The sequence below is a fragment of the Rutilus rutilus genome, assembly GCF_951802725.1.
Source record: "Rutilus rutilus genome assembly, chromosome: 7".
In the NCBI taxonomy this organism is placed as follows: domain Eukaryota; kingdom Metazoa; phylum Chordata; class Actinopteri; order Cypriniformes; family Leuciscidae; genus Rutilus; species Rutilus rutilus.
This window is the reverse complement of record NC_140221.1, coordinates 15573929-15598841: the sequence shown is the minus strand read 5'-3', so window position 1 is coordinate 15598841 and position 24913 is coordinate 15573929. Positions and strand designations below refer to the sequence as shown.

The window sequence follows — 24913 nt, the reverse complement described above, 5'->3', positions numbered from 1 at the left end:
TAACACTGTTCTTTTAAGCAGTTTCAGTCAATGTCTCTAATCATCAGGCAGACTTAGAATTATTTTAGAAAGAAAAAGTCTTACCTGAAATGATTGAGACAACTGTCCGAAGATGCAATCCTTGTTCGTGACGCCAAATTGTAGACTTGGAATTAAGCCTTTTTCCCCGTTATTATTTGATTCACGGAACTGGACACCAGTTATCTTGCCAAGAAAAGTCTTTAATCGTCAGCATAGGAGAGAAACTTGAGAAGATGTTGTATTCGTGCCAGGTCTATGTGTTCCCGATGTTTCTCTGCCGTAGTACAGTAAGATTGAGCTTATATACACCACTGAGAGACTTTCAACTTCCTTGTAAGGTAGAAAAACATGTTGCTTATGTTTAAAAATGGAACATATACCTCATGCTTACACATGGTACAATCCACTATCCAAATTAAGAAACTATCCTTGGTGCATACATTTGTGGTACATTTGCATCAGTTAAAAAGCATTCCTTTTTTTGTAAAGAACATGCCAATTGTACACATTTAATGTATCATCATCATTGGAACATCTCTGCTTAGTGAACGTTGCATTGCACACATACCTCTGAGCAAAATATATAACTCTCCCAGCTCCCCTCCTTGTGTCTAAAATATGATCCTTAAACACGTGTCCATGCAATCTATAGTCTAACTCATGCATTTTAAACTTCATAAGATAATACAACTGATTATGAATACTAATAAAGAATAATAATACAGATACATAATATTAAATAATGAAATTATATTAAAAGATGAAATTTTAGTCTTCAACATCAAAATGTATTTCTAATATGTTGGACCTATATTAAAAGTACCTTTTGAGACATGACTTCACAGAAACCCGTAAGAGATTTATTTGTGATGATTGAGTTGGGGGAGTTGTGGCACACGAATGGGTGTTTGCGAGGTTGTTTGAAAATATGCTTTATTTTTGACAATACCGGTAGGTGCCACTAGTTTTGCAGAAATTACATACTACACCTTTAACCTGCTAACTGTCATCCCCCTTTTTAAGCATAGATCTGATTGTAATTCATGAATGCTTTTGAAATACAGACATGAGGTTGGTCTTAGTTTAAAGCATATCGTTGTCATATAAACGTACCCTAAGACTGAAAACAAAACAAGACAGAAACTAAACATGACCATGTCATAACTCCCCGGAAAGTGCATCCTCGCTCTGCAAAACATAGCCCAAACTGAGGAGGGAGGGAGAGTGAGGGCTCTGGAGGAGGACGAGGAACAGGCAAGGGACGATGACCAGGGAGGAGATGAAGGTAGGTGGAGCCAAGGCGGAGATAGAAGGAACCAGAGTAGAGACAAGAGGAGCAGGATGATGACCCCGAGCACAGACATGAAGGTCCACAGTGGAGCCGATGGAGGGAGGAGCCATGGTGGAGCCTTGGAGGAGAGGCCGGGTGGAACCAGGGAGACGACTGACTGAGGTGGAGCTGGTGGAGGTTGAGACCAAGGCAGAGCCGGTGGAGCTGCAGATGGGCATGACCGATGGTGGAGTCATAGGCTTGGCAGACCGGGGCAGAGACGTTGTGAGTGAGGACAGTGGAGAAACTGGGGGAAGGAGGAGTCCGACGGAGCCAGAGGTGTGGATGGTTGAGGCGCAGCTGCTGACTCTGATGTCTGAGGTGGAGCCAGAGCGACAATGGACCAAGGTGGAGCCAGAGGGACGAGTTAGCCTGACGGAGCCTGAGTGATGACATTTCATGTTGAAGCCGAGGGAGCGTTGAGCCAAGGTGGAGCCAATGGATAGGAGGGCAAAAGTGGAGTCTGGGGCTTGGAGGCTTGAGGTGCAGCCAAGGGATGAGCCAAGGCGGAGCTGATGACTGGGAAGCCCCAGGCGGATCCGTGCAGCTGAGTGGAACCACTGGAGGAGCTGAGGGGCTAAAGGGAGACAGTGGAGATGAGGCAGATGAACTGTATGGCTTTGACAGTGGAGGAGGGAGGCTGGGCAGGACCATCCACAACGAAGGAGACTTGGTGCTGGACTTAGAGTTGGGTTAACCAGCGACGACTTGGAGCTGGGCTTAACTAACGATGACTTGGACGATTTGGAACTGGATGGGACCAGCGGTGATTGTAGCATAGCAAAAATCTCCTCCTCAAGCTCATTACATAATACTTCATTCACCCAGCATTGTTTATGTACCTCAGCAGCAGGAGTGTGTGCAGAGCTGCAATCACAACGAACTCCTCCAATAATACCTCAACGATAGGCGCTGTTGCCGGCTCACACACCTGGACCAATTCCACATTTGGCTTGATCTCCAGGACGAAAACAGCCTCTGGCGATCTCTCTGGCTCAATCTTTGTGGCAAATCCAAGGAAGATGCAGAATGAAAGAAGATACTTTAATACGTTTAATGAACACAAAAATAGACAACAGTCAATTGAGGGCTTAAACAGCGAACAGGTGTGTAACTAATCATAAACCATGACAACAAATGAATGACTAGAACTGAACTGAAACTGAAAACAAAACAAGACAGAAACTAAACATGACCGTGTCAGTGATAGTGATAGTTAATAGGCTATATAGCTTTTCCAGAGTAAGTCTCTATTTTGACATACTAAATATGCCATTTGTAAATGTAATCTGAGTTTAATTTGTTAAACTGTATACTGTATACAAATTAATCCCAATTTAACAATCTAAACCTAGGAAAAGTTTATAAAATGGCACTAGAGAGCTTAAGATTCATATACAGGGACAATCTCTAAATATTACTCTAATCTTACTGAAGGGCACAATGGTAATAGAGCATATCCTTAGGATGTATACCAATAAGCTTTTAATTACAGAGGGTTTCATTTTCATTCTTCATTTATTTGATCCAATTTAAAAATTAATCCAAGTCAAGCATACTATGGGCCCTATTTCAACGATCTGAAACGCAAGTGTCAAAGCGCAAAGCGCAAGTAACTTGGTGGGCGGGTCTTGGCGCTGTTGCTATTTTCCGGGCGGGATAAATTGCTTGCGCCTGGCGCAAATCTAAAAGGGGTTGGTCTGAAGTAGCTTCATTATTCATAGGTGTGGTTTGGGCGTAACGTGAAATAAACCAATCAGAGCGACATCTCACATTCCCTTTAAGAGCAGACGCGCTTGTTCTATAGCGGATTCCTATTATAACGTTTGCCAGGCGCACGCCAGGAGCGGTTCAAGGCCGAGGAGACAGACGTTCTCGTCAGGGACGTTGGGGATGGAGAAATAACACACCCAAATTAACTTCGGTTAAACAGGCGTATGATAATTTGGGTAAATGTGTAAGCTAGATGTATGCTTTTATAATAAAATGTCTATCTATCTATCTATCTATCTATCTATCTATCTATCTATCGTAATAATGTATGATTTGCAAAAATGATAACTGCTGCGTCTGTGTGTAGATGAGAGAATCAAAGTGTATGCGCGTTGTGCACACGCTACATTGATTAAGGCCAAGCATGCGCCCTTAAAATAGCATATGAATAACATGCGCAACGCGCCACTGACTTTAAACTGTTTTTTTTTTTCGGTTAGTGGCGCAATTGTTTTCTAAACCTGTAAAATAGCATGACGGAACGTTTGCGCCGGAACACGCCTCCTCTTTGCGCTGAACCGCCCCGGGGAGCGCAAGTGTATTTCTTAGTTAACCGACGTGCATCTGTGGAGGGAAAAGTCCGCTGTGTGCGGGTGCAAAATAGGAATGATACATGCGTCGGTGTACAAAGTCAATTGCGCTGGGTGCAAGATAGGGCCCTAAGTCAGTCTGGAGGAGAGAGGTGCGGCCACATTTGTGAAATTTTGGCAAAATTGTTAAGAGTGTAGCAATGTATGAAGTACATCTTACATACAAGTCACTTTCAAACCAAGCAACATGGCACAATGTGACCAACTTGAACCAGTTGTGAAATCTGTGGGTGGAAATATTTTGCCCTCACGCAAAATTCTGATAATGGGGTTTCCTACTGGAATGACCATATTTTGTCTACAAAAATTCTTAAGAATAGTAAATGTGATTGCACCTTTAGGATAAATCGCTTCTTGTATTCCTTATAAGACGCTTTGAATAAATGCTTCTACTAAATATCTAAATATGATTGTAAAAGTAATGCAAAAGTACTAACTTGCTTCCCATAAAAAGCAACAGTGTGACATAATTAGTTGCTTTTTATAATAATATAACTTTTAAAAGTAAAGTTCCCCAACACTGCTCAAGAATTGTTGAATGGCAAAGAATATCGGCAGGCTAAACATTTTTTATAAATGTGAGGGTCAGAGGTCATGAACAAATCCATGTTAGTGAATTTGCTCATTCTTTCACATTTTTAATTCATTATTCTAGCATTATACTAGCAAATTAAACAGTCCTCTGAAAAAAAAAAAATTCTTCTACCAATTGAAATTGTTTGTCCTGTGTTAGCTTTTCTTCGAAACTTAGTCAGGCTAGTTTATTTAGTCTGGTGCGTTGTCACTTCCTCACTGTCACATGCACTTTTTTGAAAACAAACAAAGCAATTTTCGACAATTTCCATTCTACTTTAGTGACTACACCAAGTATGGTAGTGTTTATGTAGTAATTCATCCCTCAGGTATCTCACGACTGCACAGAACTGTAAACCATTCCCTTCTGTGTCACCATGTGCTGGTTCATGTGATCTGTAAGGGTTGTCTGGTGTGAATCAATGCCTCATAGATGACAGACATGAGTGTTGGACATACTGTATCAACACAGTAAAATTCTCTGGCATACAGTTTGTCTCTATTGTTGGCACTGCTAAACTCTTTACAATGCCAACACTACAAAGTTCACTTTAAACATAGCTTAACTTGGTCAAGAGGCCAGATCAGACAAATATATTTTCTCAAGTGCACTGGTAAACATTAGCAGGGGCCTTCTTTGAGCCAGGTCAGGGAGCTTTGTCATAAGTCAGCCATTCTCAAGCGGAAAGTGACAACCACCACGCGCGTCTTCCCACACGAGTGCCTGTTGGAGAGCTGAAAGTGAGCAAGAGAGATTAACCAATATGTAACTTGATAGGCTTTCTTGATACTACTCTCTCAGTCTCCTCTGATCACTGACCACGGCCACATGTTCAGAACCGACCAAACATAAAAAACGAGGTGGAAATCTGTACATGAGCTTCTTGTAAGTATCTCCATATGGCCAGTTTGTGTGCACTCAGCAGGAAAGGCAATGAATAAGAGCCCCACTCATGACTAACCCCAGGTGGATCATACATAAATAATAGCGCTGCCTTGACAAGTAGACTTAGCATTACCTCTCGGCTCTCGCTAAGTCTTTGAATTTCACCATTGCATGTTATTTGCTCTACAATATATGGTTGTCAGCTATCACTCAAAAATATTTATAAATATTTATGTATTTGATTTACATATAAAAGTTCCATCCATTTGGATTACACAGTTTTAACATAGACAGATAATGCATATTTGTCATACTTCAATAAAACAGGTCATATTTAAAAGTACAAATGAATTGAATGTGTTTCAAATACACAATAACCTGATTTATTTATTTATCATCAATAAATCCCATTTCCTTCTTTTTAACTAATTGAATATTGCTTGTAATTTTTCAAATGATAATTAAATGATAGAGAAAAGTTATAACCTGTATATATACAGACATGAAATGTAGTCAAGCACACTTAGTGAATTTTAAAGAGCTGATTGAGGTGTCTAGACCACAGCGGTGGATATTTATCAGATTGTAGTCTGCTGCATCCTCCACAACACCCTTAAGATAGGGAATTGCATCTTGCAAATTGCTTTCAGCACATATTTTGTGCTTATTTGCCTGATTTGCTTTTGCCTTTAGTGAATTGTGTGCTAAAACAATGCAGAAAGCCTGAGCAAATGAACAACAATATCAACAAGCACAATTTTTTTTCCCCATTTTATTTTTGCATTATTATGGCCTTTAGTTTCAGTTAGCACGTCTTATCCTCCAAAGTGACGGCATTTGTATTGTGGCTTTTCCAGTTTGTTGTTTAAGATCACTTCCATTTTGCCTGCTTTGCTAGCAGAGTGTGTAAATCAGTGTCTGGGGAGATTTCTTGCACTCTTTCTCTACTCAAGCCCCCTGTTCGCTGCTGGAAAGTCAGCTAATGAAGAAAATCATGTCCATATGTTATATGCCAAAAGCATATGCCAGAAGTACCTTTTAAAACACAACACTTTCTTGTTAAGTGGAGGGCAATTTTCCGAATGCATGCCTTGGGCAAACTGTGCTACTTATGTACAGTACTTATCATGAGGGCCAGAATTAAAAAAAAAAAAAAATGTATGGGATATTTAAACATTTCTCCATTCCCTAACTTGGACTAAGCTGCTTCCCTTTAGATTCCGACAGGGTTAGTTAAGGGACTAAAGTAAACGTTCAGATTCTTGTTTAAAACCTTTTTTTCCCCAAGTGTTTGAGTTTAAGGTGGAGGGCTGAGAGGTCTTGATCTGCTGAATGGTCTGCTGATTTATTACCCTGACATAATGTGATGTTTATTTCATTCTTTACGACTTTCTGTCTGAAATGTATAAAGGCACCCAAGTGCACCGCACACTGTTTTTTGAGGAATTTTCACCTTTTTATTTTTACTGTACTGAAGTCAATTATTAAAAAAAATAATAATAATTTTTAATGCATTGTTATTTTACAAATATTTCAGTTAAATTCTAATTTATATCTATAGTAAATAATGTGCTTCTTGAGCAGTTTTTCAGTTTCACCTAGGACTGCATGATTATATCAGTGAAATAAATTGCTAACCTAAATGAAACCAGATTCTGCTCCTGTTTATGCAACCACTGGCACGGAGATGTAATTTTAATTTTAATTTGAGAAAAAAATGTGTCACCACATTTAGTTAAAAAACTTTTAAGGCTTCCAAACTAAATGTCTGACAATATAATTTCCGCTAAGGAAAAAGTAATTTGAAGACAGATGAGTTGTGACAGATGTTTTCTTTAATAGGCGGTTGTCTTTGATTTAATTAGCTTGTGTCGCTTACATCAGCGAGGGTAAAATTAACATTTTATTTTACAATGTCATTTGAATCATGTTGCAATTCCTAACTGGGCAGTTACTCATTTTACCTGCCAAAGTCAATTTCAACTCACATTGACACTTTATGAGTGTTAATTTGAGACCCTGATAACAGTGATTGAACTGACAGAAGTGATGGTCATGTCCACATAAAACAGTCCACTACATGAGTATTCATTTCACTGACCCCTTTTCTCTCTCTCTCTCTCTCTCTCTCTCTGTAAATCTACTTTTCTTGTATGTCCCTCTCCTTTTGATTCTAGTCTTTTTACTGGCCATTTCTTTTGGCAAAAGGAAAAACAGTAATATGGGTCAAGGCCTGTGACCCAGCTTAAGTGTCCTGCAGTGATTTCACAGTAACTATAGAGAAGAAAGCACACAAATACAAGTGAACATGTGTTGTTTTGCAGGGTCCCCTTGGTCCGTATGGAAACCCAGGCCGTCCAGGGTCCCCCGGGCCCAAGGTATGTACCACTGAATACAGTACTGTGTGGCTTTTGTGGATGCAATCAACCTAGACTTGTGTGTTTGGATCTATGGGGCCATTTCCTTGTTTTATTTAGTGTAGTTTTGCATTTTGTTTTGCTTTGTGTAAAATTTTTTGCAAAGCAACAAATTGATTTTGACAAATTGTTTTGACATACCATAAAAAAGCTGTCCTCGTAAAATGCAAATATTAAACTTATTAGTGAATTCCACAAACTTAAAGAAGATCATTAAGCATATAGGGTTTGAAAAATTTTGGTTTTGGAAAAATTACCTGGTTTTCGACCACAATAATTTATCAGTATGGTGTAGGGCCTCCCTTTGCTGCCAATACAGTATCAGTTCGTCTTGGGAATGACAGATACAAGTCAAGAGTGCGCTTGAACCTTTACAGTACGTGCACATGGTCCTCCAGAATGGTTCGGTAGTCCTTGGCAGTGTTGCGCCCATCAAGCACAGTAGGGAATGCCATGATATTGCAGCCCAAACCATCACTGATCCACCCCCGTGCTTCACTCTGGGCATGCTAAGCCTCTTTAAGGCTTCTTCACACTGTAACTCCCACGGATGTGGAAAAGACAGTGAAGGTGGACTCACCAGAGAACAATGCATGCTTCACATTTTTGCACTGATTTACACTGTTGTCCCCAGTAAAACCAACATTTAGCACTGGCACGAGTGAGGTGTTTGAGGTGTGCATTTAATTCTGCAGTGATTTTGGCAGCTGTGGTTTTATGTTTTTTGGATACAATCTGGGTTAGTACATGGATATCGCTTTCAGACAGCTTTCTCTTGCGTTGACAGTTACTCCTCGCATAGTGGTATGCTGGCATTACCCTGAATACCGTGGCTCTTGATACACCTTGTCCTGGTCACAGTAAGCCAGCAAGACATGTAGCAACAATTTGTCCTCTTTTGAACTCTGATATATGTCCCATTATGTAGTGGATTGCAATATGTTATGTGCAGATGTGCTATTGCTCTGCTAATTCAACCTTCACACTCTGCTTTTACTAATGGAATGTAAAATCAGTGAAATATAGGCGTTAAAGCTCCAACACTAAATTGGCCAGTGTTTCAATTTCCTTGTCCAACCTCTATACATGAGCTTTGATCTACTCAATGGCTTCAATTTATAAGCCACATGTGCTTTAATTAGCACTTTAATAAGTGCATTTATTTATTTATTATTATTTATTTTTTTACAATAGTGATATCACAAGATAGTTTATGTATTATTATTTTATAATACCTAGAAAGACCAAAAAAAAAAAAAAAAAAACTACTACCACAGTACTACAATAAAAATATGGCTACTTTGGGACCCAAGAGAAAACCAGTCACTCTTCCATCTACATTTAGCAGTTGTAAATTAAAAGATAAACAATAAAATCATGAGTAGCTGAATTCTGACGAACACTGGCAAGAAATATAGGATGATGTATGAGTTTGACGACATTATTGGACCTGTCAATTTCCATTCATGTTTTTCACAGTTGTTCATTTTACCACATCTGGCTGCTTGTGGCAGTCTTACGATAGACCAGGAGAACAAAGATCTTTCTTAGTCATATAAAATTTCCCTCTTTTTACTATTTACTGCTTTTTACTGTTATTACTGCCAAATGGGACAAAGATAAGACAAAAATGACTGAACGAGACCCACAATAATTAACACTTAGTTGCAATGTATTTTGTTGTGGGATTCCAAGCAGGCGTTTCTCTCTGAAATAGCAGTAAATCTGTCATTCAGTGAGCAATAATTCATCAACTGATGTATAAGGGTGTGATAACTGGCATATCCAGACACATGGTGTAGACTAGCACGCTTTTGGCTTTTAAGAGCCGAGGTGTCTGAATCGCAGTGTTGGAATGATGTTGTACAGTCTCTGCAAAGTATTGGTCTCCTGAGTCTTCCACAACCAAATTCAAAACTGACTCACAAGATTATGCCATGCAAATTCCTTCATTGAGCAGTAGTTCATCAAATGATGTATAAGAGTGTGATAACTGTTCATCAGAATTCAGCTACTCATGCTTTTATTGTTTCTCTTTTAATTTACAACAGCTAAATGTAGATGGGAGAGTTACTGGTACCGATTTCATGGGCATGTTTACACCGTTACTTGATTTGCATAATTTTGTAAAACGGCTGCAAAAAAATGAATGAAGCATTGAAAAAAAAAAAGTTTTCATTGCAAAATTTTCCTACTTACATTAATTGTTTAAAACACAGCCATAAAGCATGGCTTCATCCCATTGCCTGAAAAGGCAGAAGAATGTGGTGTGTGAACCCCAGTGTCATTGGAGAGACTTACTGTAAACTTATTCTTCAAGTGTACATGGGTCACTCTCTTATGTAAACAACACTCCTTTCCTTTGCGAGCCTTCATTACTCTTATCCATGTAGACTATATAGAAAAATTCAGAGAGGAATCATGTTACAGTCTTCTGTTTGGAATGGGTTCCAAACAGGGGTCACAGTAACTCCCCAGTAACCTCCTCATTTCCTTTGTGATGTATACTTTATTTACAATTGGCAAAACAAGGGTGAGTGGTGTGTCAATGTAGGCAGTTTGTAAAGTCTTTTCATTGAGAAAGCCTTTTAAAACAACACTCTCTGTTTAACATTTATGAAAGCTTTGGTTAATCTAAACACACCTCTTTGTAATATTTTACATTTTTCCACAAGTAGAAGTTTGGATCCCTCATACATATTCTATGTTAGTTGTAGTTGTTTGTTGTATTAGTTGTTTGTCCTCTGTGCGTTACAGGGAAAAAAGGGAGACCCTGGAAACTCACCTGGCAGAGCACCAAATGGAATAAAGGTATGTGTTACCATATCCCCCATTATTCATTATTTAAACATTTTATTTATTACAAGTATTGTTAATAATGTTCATCATAATGTTCTTTAGCCTATGTACGTGTTTAAAGCAGAACTTGGTAACTTTTTTAACTTAATAAAACTGTCTAGAAATCATTTGGATGGTTAAACAACCTGTTCTGGTGATATTGGCGACTTTCCCCGCTCCCCCCAGCGTTCCCAGGCGGAAAACCAACCTTGCAACTTGGGGACTACCGTCCCGGCAAGATAGAAATTGGAAGTCTCGTGAGAAGCGAGAACGAGAACGAGAACGAGCGCGAAACACGAATTGCTTTACGGCAATTCGACATAAACACACACGCATGTATGATGTATTACCAGATTACCCACCTCGGTAGACATAGCTCCACACGATACAGTTGGCTTGCTCCGATCAAAACAAACGCACATGAGCAGCGGTAGAGAGGGGGAGGAGGCCGCCGCAAGTGAGTTTTTTACAACCGTGTTGTGAAATATACGCCCACCACAGCTGTAGGGGGAGCTCATGGGGAAAACATGCGACGACAAAAGGGAAAATCAGCGAAGAAGTGACTAGAGTTCGCTAGAGTTGCCGAGTTCTGCTTTAAGTGGTTGCAAAAAAAAACATTTTTCAGTATAGATAAAATTATGTCCGTTTATGCATTTTTCAGCACACTGATTTCTTGAGAAATGGGACAGAACCTTACCTTCTGTTATTTGTTTCCTTTATTCTCTGATAAATAGAAAGTTCATTAGAACAGCATTTATTTGTACCCTTTGTAACATTCTAAATGTTATTTACTGTCACATTTGATCAATTGAATGCATCCTTTACTGAATGAAAGTATTATATCCTTTCCAAAGAAAATCTTACTGACCCTAAACTTTTGAAAAGTAGTGTGCAGTATATAAATGTGTTTATGTCCTGACAGATGGAAGATGTTAATAAAAACGATATTCCTCTCTTATAAGTTTTCACAACTGTATTTTTTAATTTTGTCAACTTTGAATATTTATAGAAATAAACTCATGAAAGTCAGCGTTCATCGTGAAGGTTCTCTTTCTATTTCACCTTCTCAAGACAAGGAAAAACACAGAGTTAATGTGAGAAAATGGTGTGAGATTATTACACTCTAACATAGGGTAGAGTGGGGGAAAACGCCCCCCTTAAGGAAAATGTGACATTACAGTGAAACAAAACATAAATGTGACTAGAATTGCCATCCCGGTTTTGAGTGACTATGGCAGGAGTTATTCACCAAATATTAAAATTGCTCAGCCTTCATAATTAATTAGTATTTTCACTGAAAATATTTTTGTACAAAGGGGGCGTTTTGCCCCAGCGGTGGGGTAAAACGCCCCCCAAGGTGGGGTAAAATGCCCCCTTTCTTACAAACCAGTTTGCTTCATAGATCAACAGCAAAATTAACAGACAATAGTTTGTAATCTCTAAAGGTAAAAGGCAAGTAATGTATCAACATGTATATATATTAATATTTATTTCAGCAATGTTCAAAATAGGCAAAATTAACTACCTTCCATCAGTGAGCTAACTGTGCTAGCAAGCTAGCTAGTTAATGCTCACTTGAGGTAATTTTTTCATGTTTTGTTCAAATATTTTGATTTTACCACCTAGTTATACTGCATTAAGTGTAAAACAAAGGATTTGATAGACAGAAATATTTTATTATAGTAATTATGATAAAGAAACTATGCCCCCAGGGGGGCGTTTTACCCCACAAGCTATGAGTTTTTAAAAAAATGTTTAATTTTTAAAATATAATTATATTCCTTATAAAAAATATATGATCTCAAACTACAGACTTCACTATTCATCTATCATACATCACTGCGATATCCTGCAGAACAATATTCTCTTAAACACTTATTTACTAATATCTGAAAATTATAGCATTTACCATGTAATCCTCTTCTCTTCAAATGTGTCGCTGGTGTCAGCTTCTCCATAGAGATTTGTATATCCCCGTTATCAACGTAGTGCATAGCAACAGTAAAAATGTATCTTGACTACTTTTAGTGGTTATTTTGGGAAAAACAGGTGGGGGGCGTTTTACCCCAGGGGGGCGTTTTCCCCCACTCTACCCTATGTTTTAGTTTTTAAAAATTTTACGTTTTGTAGCCTGTTCTGTCCCAGTACTCAAGAATCAATGAGCAAACAAGCATTATGAATTGTGTGGTGAAATGTTAACATTGCCAGATTAACCATACCAGAAGTAATTTTCAGTGTCTTCCTTTATAGGGGGACCCTGGGATATTAGGGCTACCCGGACTACCTGGCCAAGCTGGTCGGAAGGTAAGTGGCATTCTTTGATTCATCTACTATAGGGAGACTCCACCAAGGTCACGTCACAGAACAGATCCAAGAGTAGTTCCCAACCCAGATGTTTGGAATTGTTCAGCACACTTAATTTGCAACAGCAAATCATTATGTTTTCCAGGAAACATTATTGCTTTATCAGCCGATGCTTAAAGTAATCCCTCACATGAAATCATATCACTGCATATTCTGGATGGCAGTACATCAGTCCAACTCAGTAAATGTGAAACAGGTTCTCGAACTGTGAACTAAAATCAGTTGTGTGAAATCCCATTGGAAAAGGTTCTTGTAGAAAAATTCCCCCTGCTTTTCTGGAGAGAAACCCAATTTGTTTCAGACATGTCCAGCTGACCTTGATGTCCTCAAACACTGCTGTGAATGGGATAGCCAGCACATGACCTCATTGTATTCCAATTCCAAGGGAAGTCTGTGGAAATTTCCTTGTAAAATACTGTGGTTTACCTCCATGTAGTATGTGTATTTTATTTTAAAATGTGCTTTACTGAACAGGACCAAATAGGTGTCATTATAGTGCAGCAAAAGAGGTAAGAGGATAGCAAATCAAATGAACCGACAGCACTTTGGCCAGGGCAGAAGGCCTGCTTCAAAACAGTCATATTTCCAGTGAACATGTACACAGTCTACACCGCTCAGTCTAAACCGCTCAGTCTACACCGTTGAAATTAAGTTGACTCTGCCAGGTCCCCTTACTAACACTTACAGCCATTCTGCTACAATCTGTCTAATGGCAAATTGCAAAGACGTCCATACTCACTTACTCCAAATGGGAAAATGTGCTATTATTAAGCTTTTAAGAAACTTTCACCGATGAGGCAGAGTGACATTTTCTATTGGGTTTAAGAATTTGGCACACAGTACACTGGCATGATTCTAAGTAATTGAATGTTCTGTTGAGTTGCACATGCAGTCAAACAACACACACAAAGAGACCCACACATGCACATCATATTACATCAGCAGTTTCACATATATTCAGAATCAATGGCGTTTATAAGTGTTTGTTTGAAAGTTTGGATCAAACGGCTCTCTGAAACATTGTAAAATAATGGAATTACCTGGCATTTTCTCTGCCTCCATGTGTTTCCAATCACACAGCCACAGAAAAAAAAATTAAAAGCTGGTGGAAAATAGTTGCAGACACTACTTGTGCTGAATTACTGCTGGCAGCACACCAGAAAGTTATTCCATCCATGGGTCTTGGCCAGAGACAAAATCTTGTAACAATAAAACAAATGAAAAAAAGTAATACTCAAATGTACTGTAAAGTAACACATGTACAGTTAGTAGCACTGACACATTTGGTCATATGAGCAGGTAACAATTGGTCGGGATTGAGTTATGCTTTTAATTCCAAAGTAGTGAGCGATGTACAGTCTTTCAGTCCTTTCAAACTAGGGATCAGCAGATGTGGACTCTGGCACATCTGGACAGTGTGTTGTAATAGGACAAGCGTAGGCTACTAACGTCTGCTTGGAGATTGTGCTGCTCCACCCCTTTTATTTCTCACTGAGGTTCACTGGGACCATGTTGGCAATGGTCGTTTATACACCGTATTTGTCATTTGGTGTGTGTAACTATTTCATAGACCCAAGCTGCAAATGGTGAACTGTTGCACGCAGTGTATATGTTAGAAATTTTTATCTGTGATGTGTCCTGAGATGATTTCTGTAGAGCTGACTCCACTTCATTCGTCATTACAAGCTCCAGATTCCTTTCTTATTACTCATATTCCCACACTCAGCTGCTCTATGCTCAGTTGCCCTTACTTATCAAAGTTCTCAGACATTGTTGAACCAGTTTTTGTTTTCAGAGCAAAGCATATAAGACAAGCATCACCATAGCCCCTTTCACACAGATTCCGGAAAATACATGGATAAAGTGACCCGGGATTTGACCCGGGTTCGTTTGATTTTGGTTCATTCACACTGCCAGTGATTTTCCGGAATCAGAGAGTGCGTTCACTTCACACACAACCCGTAAAAATCCCGTAAAGACACGTGACATCGATGTGACTTGTAATGTCTCAGCAGCGTCTTAAGTTTGCTTATGAGCTGCGATTTCTCTCTCGAGAAATCACGCTTGTGCATTTTTTTCTCTGATTCGATCATAAACTTGCACATTACGTACCGTTTCACTAGCTGGCGACGATCCCGGCTTCAGCGTCATCACTACGACATGGCATTATTACGGCTTTTGTTCACACAGCGCGCGTTCCGGGACTGAACACGGCAATGTTACTAGGTCCCCAACCCGGCATCGATGCTGGCATCAAACCCGGGTCATGTTTGCGTTCACACTGAAGGCATTCTGGCAATTTCCCGGCAATATGCCGGGATCATCGCGCTGTGTGAAAGGGGCTCATGATTCTTGCTCCTAATCGGGTATTAAACGGGTAACTCCTTACCCTAAGTATTAAACTGGTAACACTTTACAATAAGGTCCCAGTAGTTACGTTAGTTAATGCATCAGCTAACATTAATTAACAATGAACAATACATTTGTTCCCATATTAACTGATCTTTGTTAATGTTAGTTCATTGTTACTTCATGTTAGCTCAGGTCCATTTAAAATGATTAACAAACACAACTTTTTTATTTTAGTAATGTATTATTAAATGTTGAAATTAACATTAACTAAGATTTATACATGCTATAGGAGCATTATTAATTGTTAGTTCATGTTAACTAATATAATTAATGTTAACAAATGGAACCTCATTGTAAAAGGTCACCATTAAACATTTGTGCTACAGAAGTGAACGACCTCAAATTGTGTGGCTTTTTGAGTAGAGGTGAGCAAATGCTTTTTGTTTGTGATCAGACTCACCGATTTTGCTTGCTGGACTATAAAACGGGCAAAAAATCCCATATTCTTTGGTCTAGTTTGCTGGCTTTGAAGCTGGTCAGGCTGGGATTTCATCTATATCAACTGAAGACAAGTTTAGTCTGGTTTTGAGGCTGGTTTGAGGTGTCTCTTTTAAGCATTAAACACCTTAGAAGCTGCATGGCAACACCCTAGCAACCATCCACAAAATCCTAGCATTATGTTTTGCAAAATAAACTTTGTACGGGCAAACACCACTTGCGTTTATGAAATTGTACAAATATTGACTTTAAGGCCAATAAGAAGTCTGGGACTAAAAACACCTGGCGCTTTTTCTGAAAATGGGTAAACCATAATTAAACCCGTACAGTACTGGAGACAAGAAGAACTGCTTCTCCTTCACCATGTGCTGTCATTATGCTGCATGGTTTAAGCTAAAAACCTTGCAGAATTGAAAGGAAATTTGCCTTAGGAATCTTTAGCCTTAGGAATTGGCTGAAAATAATTCTCAGACAGGGATAAGACTGCTATAAAACAGTTAACATCACATTCTCTCAGCTAAAAAAATGTAGTTATTTTTCTTTCCTTTTTAACTGGGCTTTTGAACACGCCATTCCCTGCCACCTGTCTGGGCAATAGGAATATGTTCGTTCAACATCAACAAACTCAAGACTTTCAACCACATCTGTAACCGAATATCAGTCCCATAGATGTCCTTGGTTGTAATAGCATAATTATATTAAACTTCATTCTTTGCTAATCCCTGTCACAGATTTACTGAATGAGAGAAAAAAGGGCCAGCTTCTGCAGAAAAAAAAAAAAAAAAAAACTTTTTCTTTTACTCAGCTAGAGGTGAATGACCATTTGGGAGCAAGACTGTCCTTTGGCATCGACTGTGAAATGGAATTAGAACAAGCTGCGTTTTTTGGAATTGGAGGCATCCATTCATAGTTACCTGGAAGAGGATCTGTGTCTGCAATAGTTTCAGAAAAAGACACTCTCGGGTCAAGAGAGGGAAACAAATATGATTTTTTTTTCTGTAGCTAAGGTTTACATAAGAAAAATAGTACAAAACAGTCAAAAGGAGACAGATACCACAGACTATCTTAGACTATGTTTGTTTTGGACCAAAATTAGAACTGTCAGATGTTTCTAGAGATGAAATATATCAAGTCTAAATTGAGTAAGTGCTAAGCTATCTTGGCTAATTTAGTAGCGCTCGATATCAACAGCAATCACAAGAAGTTAGTGATTACATTTATGAATCAAGGCAAGGCAAGGCAAGTTTATTTATATAGCACATTTCATACACTATGGCAATTCAAAGTGCTTTACATAGAAAGGAATACAAATAATCACAAAATAAAAGCAAGGAAAATGAAAACAGTTATTCAAAATGCTTTACATAGAAAGGAATACAAATTTTACACTATGGCAATTCAAAGTGCTTTGCATAGAAAATAAGCACAAAATAAAAGCAAGGGAAATTAAAACAGTTATAAAAGGAATTAATTAGAGGTGCATAGAATAATCTTCTCATCTGGCAAAACATCGGTGTATATCTTATTTTGCATTTTTCAATTTCCCCAATTAAAGGTGCTCTAAGCGATGTCACACATTTTTTAGGCTGAAACATTTTTTGTCACATACAGCAAACATCTCCTCACTATCCGCTAGCTGCCTGTCCCCTGAACACACTGTAAAAAAACGCGGTCTCTGTAGACAGCCCAGGCTCCACAAATGGCAACAAAAACAAACTGGGCCAACCTGGACCACGAAACATAACAAACAGTGTTTCAGCCAATAACCGCCATGAATGATTTGGGGGTGGGGGTTGGGGGGTTAGTGCACATGCACATGAAGGGGGGTGTGGGGAGTGGAGGAGAGAGAAGCATGAAGAGGGAAGTTAGCTAGAGGAGAGATGTCCTAGACAACGACTAACGTTAGAATTAGATTCTCTTGAATTTTTTATATGGCCGACACATGACTGTTTCAGGAATGGAGGGGGGGAGGGGACGGGATGAGGAGGAGGGAGGGTCGAGCTAGCCTCCATTTTGTTTAACAATACTTCGAACGTCAACAAGAAGTGACGTCACCCAACATCGCTTAAAGCTCCTTTAAGTGGTTTAGGTTTCTCTCTTACCCAATTCTTAGTGCCATTTGAGTTCAGTTTAGAATAAAAGGAAGAATACAGTGCAGTGAGTCGGACGTACAGTGGATACCAGAGGCGGCGCCAGCCGATTTTGCCGGGGCTTCAGCCCCGAATGTTTTGAGTGTAGCCCCGAATGTTTTTTGAAAAGTTGACTGACAAATATGAAACCGGACAATAGCCTATGTAAACCATTTAAATCATAAGTTGCCTTATTTTCATTGTGCTTTGGCTTTGCTGCTGTCTCTGACTGGTGATTGTTGAAATCTGTCTCACACAGAGACGCACCACGTGAGTGATTTCAGCCTAGAATATCTCCAGGATTTGCGCGCAACAGCGAACAATCTCACATCATTTTTTTTTTTTTTTTTTATAAATAACGCAGTCAGCACAGTCCTCTGTCAGCCGTGTGCTCGAGGCGCGCACTCTTCAATATCACGCACTACTGAACTGAAATGATCGTTCATGACATTCTTTTAACTATAAGCAACTCAATTTGTCTAGATCTGTAATATTTTTTCCTTTGTATAATGAGCTTGTCTTTGGTTTAAATTATATTGTATTTTTATTGTGAGTGCATGTGAACTGCTGAGCAGTCGTGTGATTTAGTCAGCTTGATAATTCATAAGTATAAATATATATTTATTATAAGTTGATGAGTTGATGAATTTTTTATATTTGTATGGTCCTCGAATGTGTTTTTCACCTGTCAACTGCTTGACAAATAATTTATGCTACTGCCCACTGACATGCTTTTAAAGCTATTTGTTATCCAATTTTTTTGGCCTTCAAACACCTTAAAATGCACATATGTAGGTCCGAGAAATCCAAATTTTCTCAGGGGAGCATACCCCCGAACCCCCCTAACTACCTCACATTTCAATGCGCGTGTCTGTGAGGTAATGTGGGCTGGTGTGGCTATAGTGCCAGGGCTGATTTTTTAAACCAGTCTGCCCCCACGCATATAGGCATACAATATACATTATTCTCATATCGAATCATGTTATCTATTTACCCTCCCCCAGACCCTGATGTTTCGGGCTCAGCCCCTGATGTTTTTAAAACCTAGAAACGCCCCTGGTGGATACTCTGAGATTTTCCCATGATGGTCAGTCTTTTCTGTGGTTTTTCCCTCAGCGCGCCTATATAACTCTAGACGTTTCTAGAGAGATACATTTTTACCTCAATTGAAAAAGGTGAGCACTCACAACTTGCTCACAAATTTGATCATAATCAGCAAAATCGCAATGCTGAGAATATACTCAGTGAATTTAGTTATCACAACCGTCTATTCAGTGTACTGTTACATCTGTGGCCGGAGCCATCGGCCCTGTATGGTGAAGATTAAAATGAGACAAAGAAGTTACTGGTCTTAAAATAAACTAGTAAAAAATAAAAATAAAAAACGTCACTTCTATCGGTTAAGGTCTGTATTATTATTTTAAAGACTTTCATTCAGTTTTACTTTTAAAACATTTACAAATTGCCCTCTAAATGTATAAAATCTGAACTGCCTGTAACATGATTTCTTTTAACATCTCCATGTATATGATTTTCAACTGAAACACTGTGCTTTACTATATATAGCTTATATCACTTATGACACAGGCTCAGATAACAGCTTTTAGCTGACATTGAATAAGAGAGACTCTGAGGCATTCAGGACTGGTACACTGCACTCTCATAAACGTCTAACATCAAAATGTATGTACCATCTTTTAACTCTAGCCCAGCTTAAGGCATCTTTGCCAGAAATGACATGCGTTTTCAAATAAACATAATTTATATCTATTTTTGCTACTCACATTTGTTGGAATCATTCATTTTACATCAACCTGTATTCATCAATTCACTTCTAAAAAATATTATTATAGATATTTCCTTCAAAAGGATTCCCTTAAGACTTCAATCTTTTGACCTGGTTTTTATTTCTTGTTCTTTCTCAGACGAAAACTTTAATATCGTCATATTAGACACTGATCTACTTTCAAACTCACATTAACACCAGAAATTTCTGTCACTTTATCATTTTCTCACCTTCTCAGTGGCCATTTACTGTAAAACACTCTCTGTCAGTCTTTACTGCTGTGTGTCAGTCTCAACTACAGCAGCACATACCTTGCCTACATTTTGATCATTGTGAGCTTCCTAACGGCTCCAACTTACTGCACACCCTTGAAGCAGTGTGTCCCAATCAGGAATGTAAACAGAGACACTGATAAGCAGTTCTCGGTATTCTTTTTACAGTCCGACAGTGGTGGATTTGATCACAATAGTCAAATCATAATCTTCATCATTATCATTGGCAGAACATTAATTTTCATAAGCTGCACGGAAATGCTCAAAATATTCTAAGGGGTTTTCACAGAGTTTCTGTTTATCTTTTGTCACACTTGTCCAAGGAAATGATCCCGACCCATAATTTAATTTACTTGCTTTTTGTAATCATCGTAAGTAACACGAGGCAAATTTTTTTGTACTTGTTCAGTTTCTTTCTTTGTTCGTAGCCAGTCAAGTTGTTGTTTATCTTGCCAATCGTAATCAAAATCCTGACTACCCATTTTCTACAACCCAATTTCTGCAAAATTTTGTTTTGAAAGTCAGAGCTTCAGACCACAACTGCTTACAGCGTTTTCTCTCTTCTGTCTCACTATTTGTTCCAGGACTGTTCAGGTTACCGATCAAGTTACTAAATTTGTCTGCCATATCTTAATCACGGTTCAAACTCACCTGAAGTTATTGCAGAAATGGAGGCGGCGATCTTTGAACAACACAGCTTGGCTTCTGTGTGATGAAACTGCAAAGTATACTCCAAAATCGCAGTTCCATATACTGGTCCAAGCCAATTTGGGTCACATTTTTTTCATTTTTCTCTCTGGATCGTTCCTGATGCATCCCTGGCAAACAACCCTGTTTCTATTCTATTTTTGTATTTCTGACTAATAGAATCTGTTTCCCAGTGGGGAAATTTTAAATCTTCTAAGTGCTGCTGAGATATTGTGTTAAGTCTGTCTGCTGCTCAGTTTCACCATCTTTTGGGCTTTGTATTTTTTTGTTGTCTGCATGAAATCGGATTTTTACAAATCAAATTTGCATGTGTCTTGATCTCTGATTATTCGATTTCAGGCCGTTTGGAATTCGGCATGTCATGCACAATGTGCCATACAGCTGTGCCCACATTCACTCATGTTTATTCACTCACTGAACTACTTACTGTACATGGCATTCATTATGTAGTGAATTGTGAATAAATGAGGGAAACAGAAACAGATCATACAAAACTATTGGTGATAGTGTAAATGTATAGTGGTGATAGTGTAAAAGGTGTAATGGTGTTTCACATACCTCTAACCGTATGAAAATGTAAACATGATGGCATGAAAAATACATTGGACAAAAAAAGTGCAAACATAGAAGGGAGACTTTACCTTCTAAAAGTCTACCACATGCATGCGCCATCATACATGTGCTCAGGCTAGAAATAATTGCTTCCTTTTATTACTTTCTCTTTAGCTCACACATCTGGGATTTATTTGTTCTCTGTTTATGCATGGCACAAGCATAAGCACCAATGGCAAGACACATTCCTTTATTCATGGCAATGGAGACTGGTCCTGCTTCCTTCTCTGACTCTTTAGTTCTACCCTAGGGACTTCCCTATCCTTATGTAATCTATTTCCATAGTTTAGGGGGAGGAAGGGCATTGTTCATTGTCCGCCGCAACAGAGCACTCAGTTCCAGTGTGGAGATCACAAGCCCGTGTGTATGCATTTAACCTATCTTTGATCGCTTGTGCCAGCCTATGATTTGTTTTGTTTACTTTGAAGAGTCCTTGCTAATTAGGTTTCTGTGAGCAGCGTTTTGTAAAGAGATTTGCCCCAGCAGGCACAGATAAACACAGAAAACTGTTGATGGAACAGTTGGCAGACTTGGCACTGTCACAGAAGCTGTGGATGGAACGTTTGCTCTTAATCACATACAGTAGCCTCAGAATGTATTTGGATACTGAAACCACACTTAGAAATGTATGAATGTCATTGCATTATGTAAGAAATTATCAAACCAAGTGGTTTGCATTACTTATTTTAAAGAAAGATAAAAAAAATAGGTTGTTAGGTTTTGAATTGTTTAATAAAATAATAGATAATAATTAGGATACATGTTACACCTGTGTGAACTTTAGGGGAACTGACATAGATCTACTAAAAAAACCATTTGGTTAAGATCATGATAAGCTCTGGCATTATTTGTTTGCAAAATATTTATAGATTATTTATAGATGGTTTTGAAAGAAGTCTCTTATGTTCAGCAAGGTTGGATATTTCAAAATAAAATAAAAACTGTAATATTGTGAAATATTATTACAATTTATAATAACAGTTTCCTTTCGAGGTAACTTCTACGCTGCGCCAGCTGCTGACGCTATGGTGATGTACCCTCGCGGAACCCGGTGTCTAAAGCATGTGTACAAGCACGCAATGCGATGATGTTGCAAGTTGCGCCTCAGCGTATAAGAAGGACCCTGGGTTTGTGGTTACATGTGGGCCCTATACCTACACTACAAATGACCTCAAGAACATCATATGGAGTAGCACAAAATACAAAAAAAATGTAAATATGCTTGAGGTTCATAGAACAATTAATATGCAACTTGCCTATCATAATCAAAGTATGTAATATTAAATAGTCGTTATATAACAATAAAATACAGGATCTGCTCTCTCTCTAAGTTGAGAGAAGATCAAAACCCTGAAATAACACTGAGCAATAAAGCCAGAGATAGTATTATAAAAATGAATTGTCATATCTGTGTTAGATTCTTAAATTCAATGAATAAATTAAATCTGAATAAAAATACACTGTATGTCTACAATCAAATGAAATCATTATCAACAAAATCCATACATAGATTTTGCATAAATTATATTAAGAGATTAAATAAATATAACGTTTTCATGTAGGCAAGAAATATTAAATGATTGGAAAAATGAAATAACGATAGTAGGCTACTATGAAATTAAGTTAAACCCGCCAGGTGGTGGCAAATGAGTGAGTTGAATCCTTACAGATTCATACTTTATTTATAGCCTAATTGAATCATTTAGGCTACTAATCTGAGGAACAAAACACTATGATGCTCGGAGACGCAGTGGACTTTGTTCTATTTTTTAGGTTTCAGTTGTATTTTGTTACAAATGTATTTGTATTCAGTTGTATGGGCTAAGGGCGCTATTTGAGTGACGTAAACACAAATTAATAATACAATTAAAAGAAGTATCTGATCATCCTCCTTAACGCAGCCATTTTTTACATCTCGTAGCATCTGTAAACTCTTGTATTACCAGGGCAACGACTAACACATTTGTATTACATTCCAAAGAGCTCCGTTATCAGCGCCACAGTGGAAAATTAAACCATATCCGTACTGGCTGGGCCGGATCAGCACCAAATAGAATGGAGCGGCTTTTGATGGAGCAAAAACGGCAATGAGATGTGATGGCAATGAGACAATAGCGCTCAAAACTCTTCAGATCGCATAATTTAGTGGAACATTAATATAATTTGTCATCCTCTGTAAAGAAATAATGAGAATTTGAGAATGATTGAGAACATATGAGAATTTATCGTTATCTTTCTAGTTGTGCACTCTTTTGGACTGTAGCCTTAATGGAGCTGTTTAAAGTAGCCACGTGATCACAAATTAATCAGAGCAGATGCGATTCAATAAGTGTATCCTTCTTCTATGTGAAATAATTATAAATACCAGTTTATGCAGTTTGATTATGGTCTCGATCGCAGTCGTAAACTATTTGCTCTGGCTGGCCCGTTTATAGCCCGCGAGCGTACTGGCTCAACAGTGGAAATGCGGCTAATAATTTCTGACTGGCATATACGGTAACTGTACAAATCAAATAAACATAAACAGGTATAGGTGGGGCCTCCTACAGGGCGGGGCCCATGGGCTGCAGCCCAGTCAAGCCCAATGGTAAGTCCGGCCTTGACGTCGCCTAAGAACCGCTTCTTTGTCTTCAGGAAGAAGTATCTTTGTCTTTTTGAGTGCTGTGTAAAGATAGCAGTGTGTGAAGAAATTATAGAAGGTAAGCAGAATAATGGCAAGCAGAAAATGCAAGTGCCGTGTTCCTTCCTCTGAGTAAGATAAAGCTGACCTCCTTGATGCCCCTGTCTCGCCATCGGGGCTGTTTGGCACTGCCACTGAGACGGTGGTGGACAGGTTTAGAGAGGCGAGAATGCAGGTGGTTCCCTTTGGGAAGAATATCCCTCACTGGGTTCAGGCCCCTACTAAGTTGTCTACGCCCTTTCCAGGAATGAGTTCCTAGGAATAAGAGCAGAAGACGAGTGTGGCTGCCCGGCTTCCCCCTCCGAGGAGTGGTGGGAAAAGGCGGCCTTTCATCGAGTGTCTCCCCTCCCCCTCTAGCTCTTGTGGCTATTAGTAGGGCTAGGGCGTCTAAACGGAGGTTGGGCCCACTCCTCACCCAAAGTGTGAGCTATAATTATTACTGTGTCCGAAAAGAGAAGGCTGTTTTGGTTGCAAGACCCACTCACTCACTGTAGTTTGTTAGCATGGTGTAGTTGGTATGGCATCCCCATAGCATCAGCAGCTGATGCAGCATAGAAGTTCCGTCAAAAGGATAAAGGACCTCTAGGGTTATGCTGCATTGCGCTGCCATGCTTCGGTCATGACAATACGAATCTGATTACGTGTTCTCAGGCACCTTTCTTATTCTCTGGGGCGCACCTTGCAATATTTTCGCACTGCATCTGCCATTTTATGGTGTGTTTGTACCAGTTCCTCAGACACCGGGTTCCGCGAGGCTGCATCCCCATAGCGTCAGCAGCTGATGCAGCGTCTCTTTCTCTTTCTCAGGGAACTGGGGTTACATATGTAACCATTTCTATTTGAATATACTTTAAAATGTAATTTTAAAATGGTGAATTTTCAGCAGCCATTACTCTATTTGGAGCTCAAGAAACATTTTTTATGTGATAAAAATTTTTTTCAGGATTCTTTGATGATTAGACAGTTCAAAAGAACAGCATTTATTTAAAATAAAAATATTTTGTAACACTTTTAATCAGTTCAATACATTCTTGTGTCACAGTCGTATGTTTTGTGTTTTAGGACCAGTAGCATGCACAGACCT

General features: G+C 38.8%; 1 protein-coding gene across 1 annotated transcript in view; it reads left to right on the top strand.

Moving 5' to 3' along the window:
- Positions 1–24913, top strand: part of col27a1b (collagen, type XXVII, alpha 1b) — a 113447-nt gene that overhangs the window by 29071 nt on the left and 59463 nt on the right. Inside the window, exons 5-7 of the mRNA XM_084414038.1 lie at positions 7498–7551; positions 10348–10401; positions 12679–12732. Of these exons, the coding sequence (XP_084270164.1) occupies positions 7498–7551; positions 10348–10401; positions 12679–12732 (162 nt within the window). The remainder of the gene's footprint in view (positions 1–7497; positions 7552–10347; positions 10402–12678; positions 12733–24913) is intronic.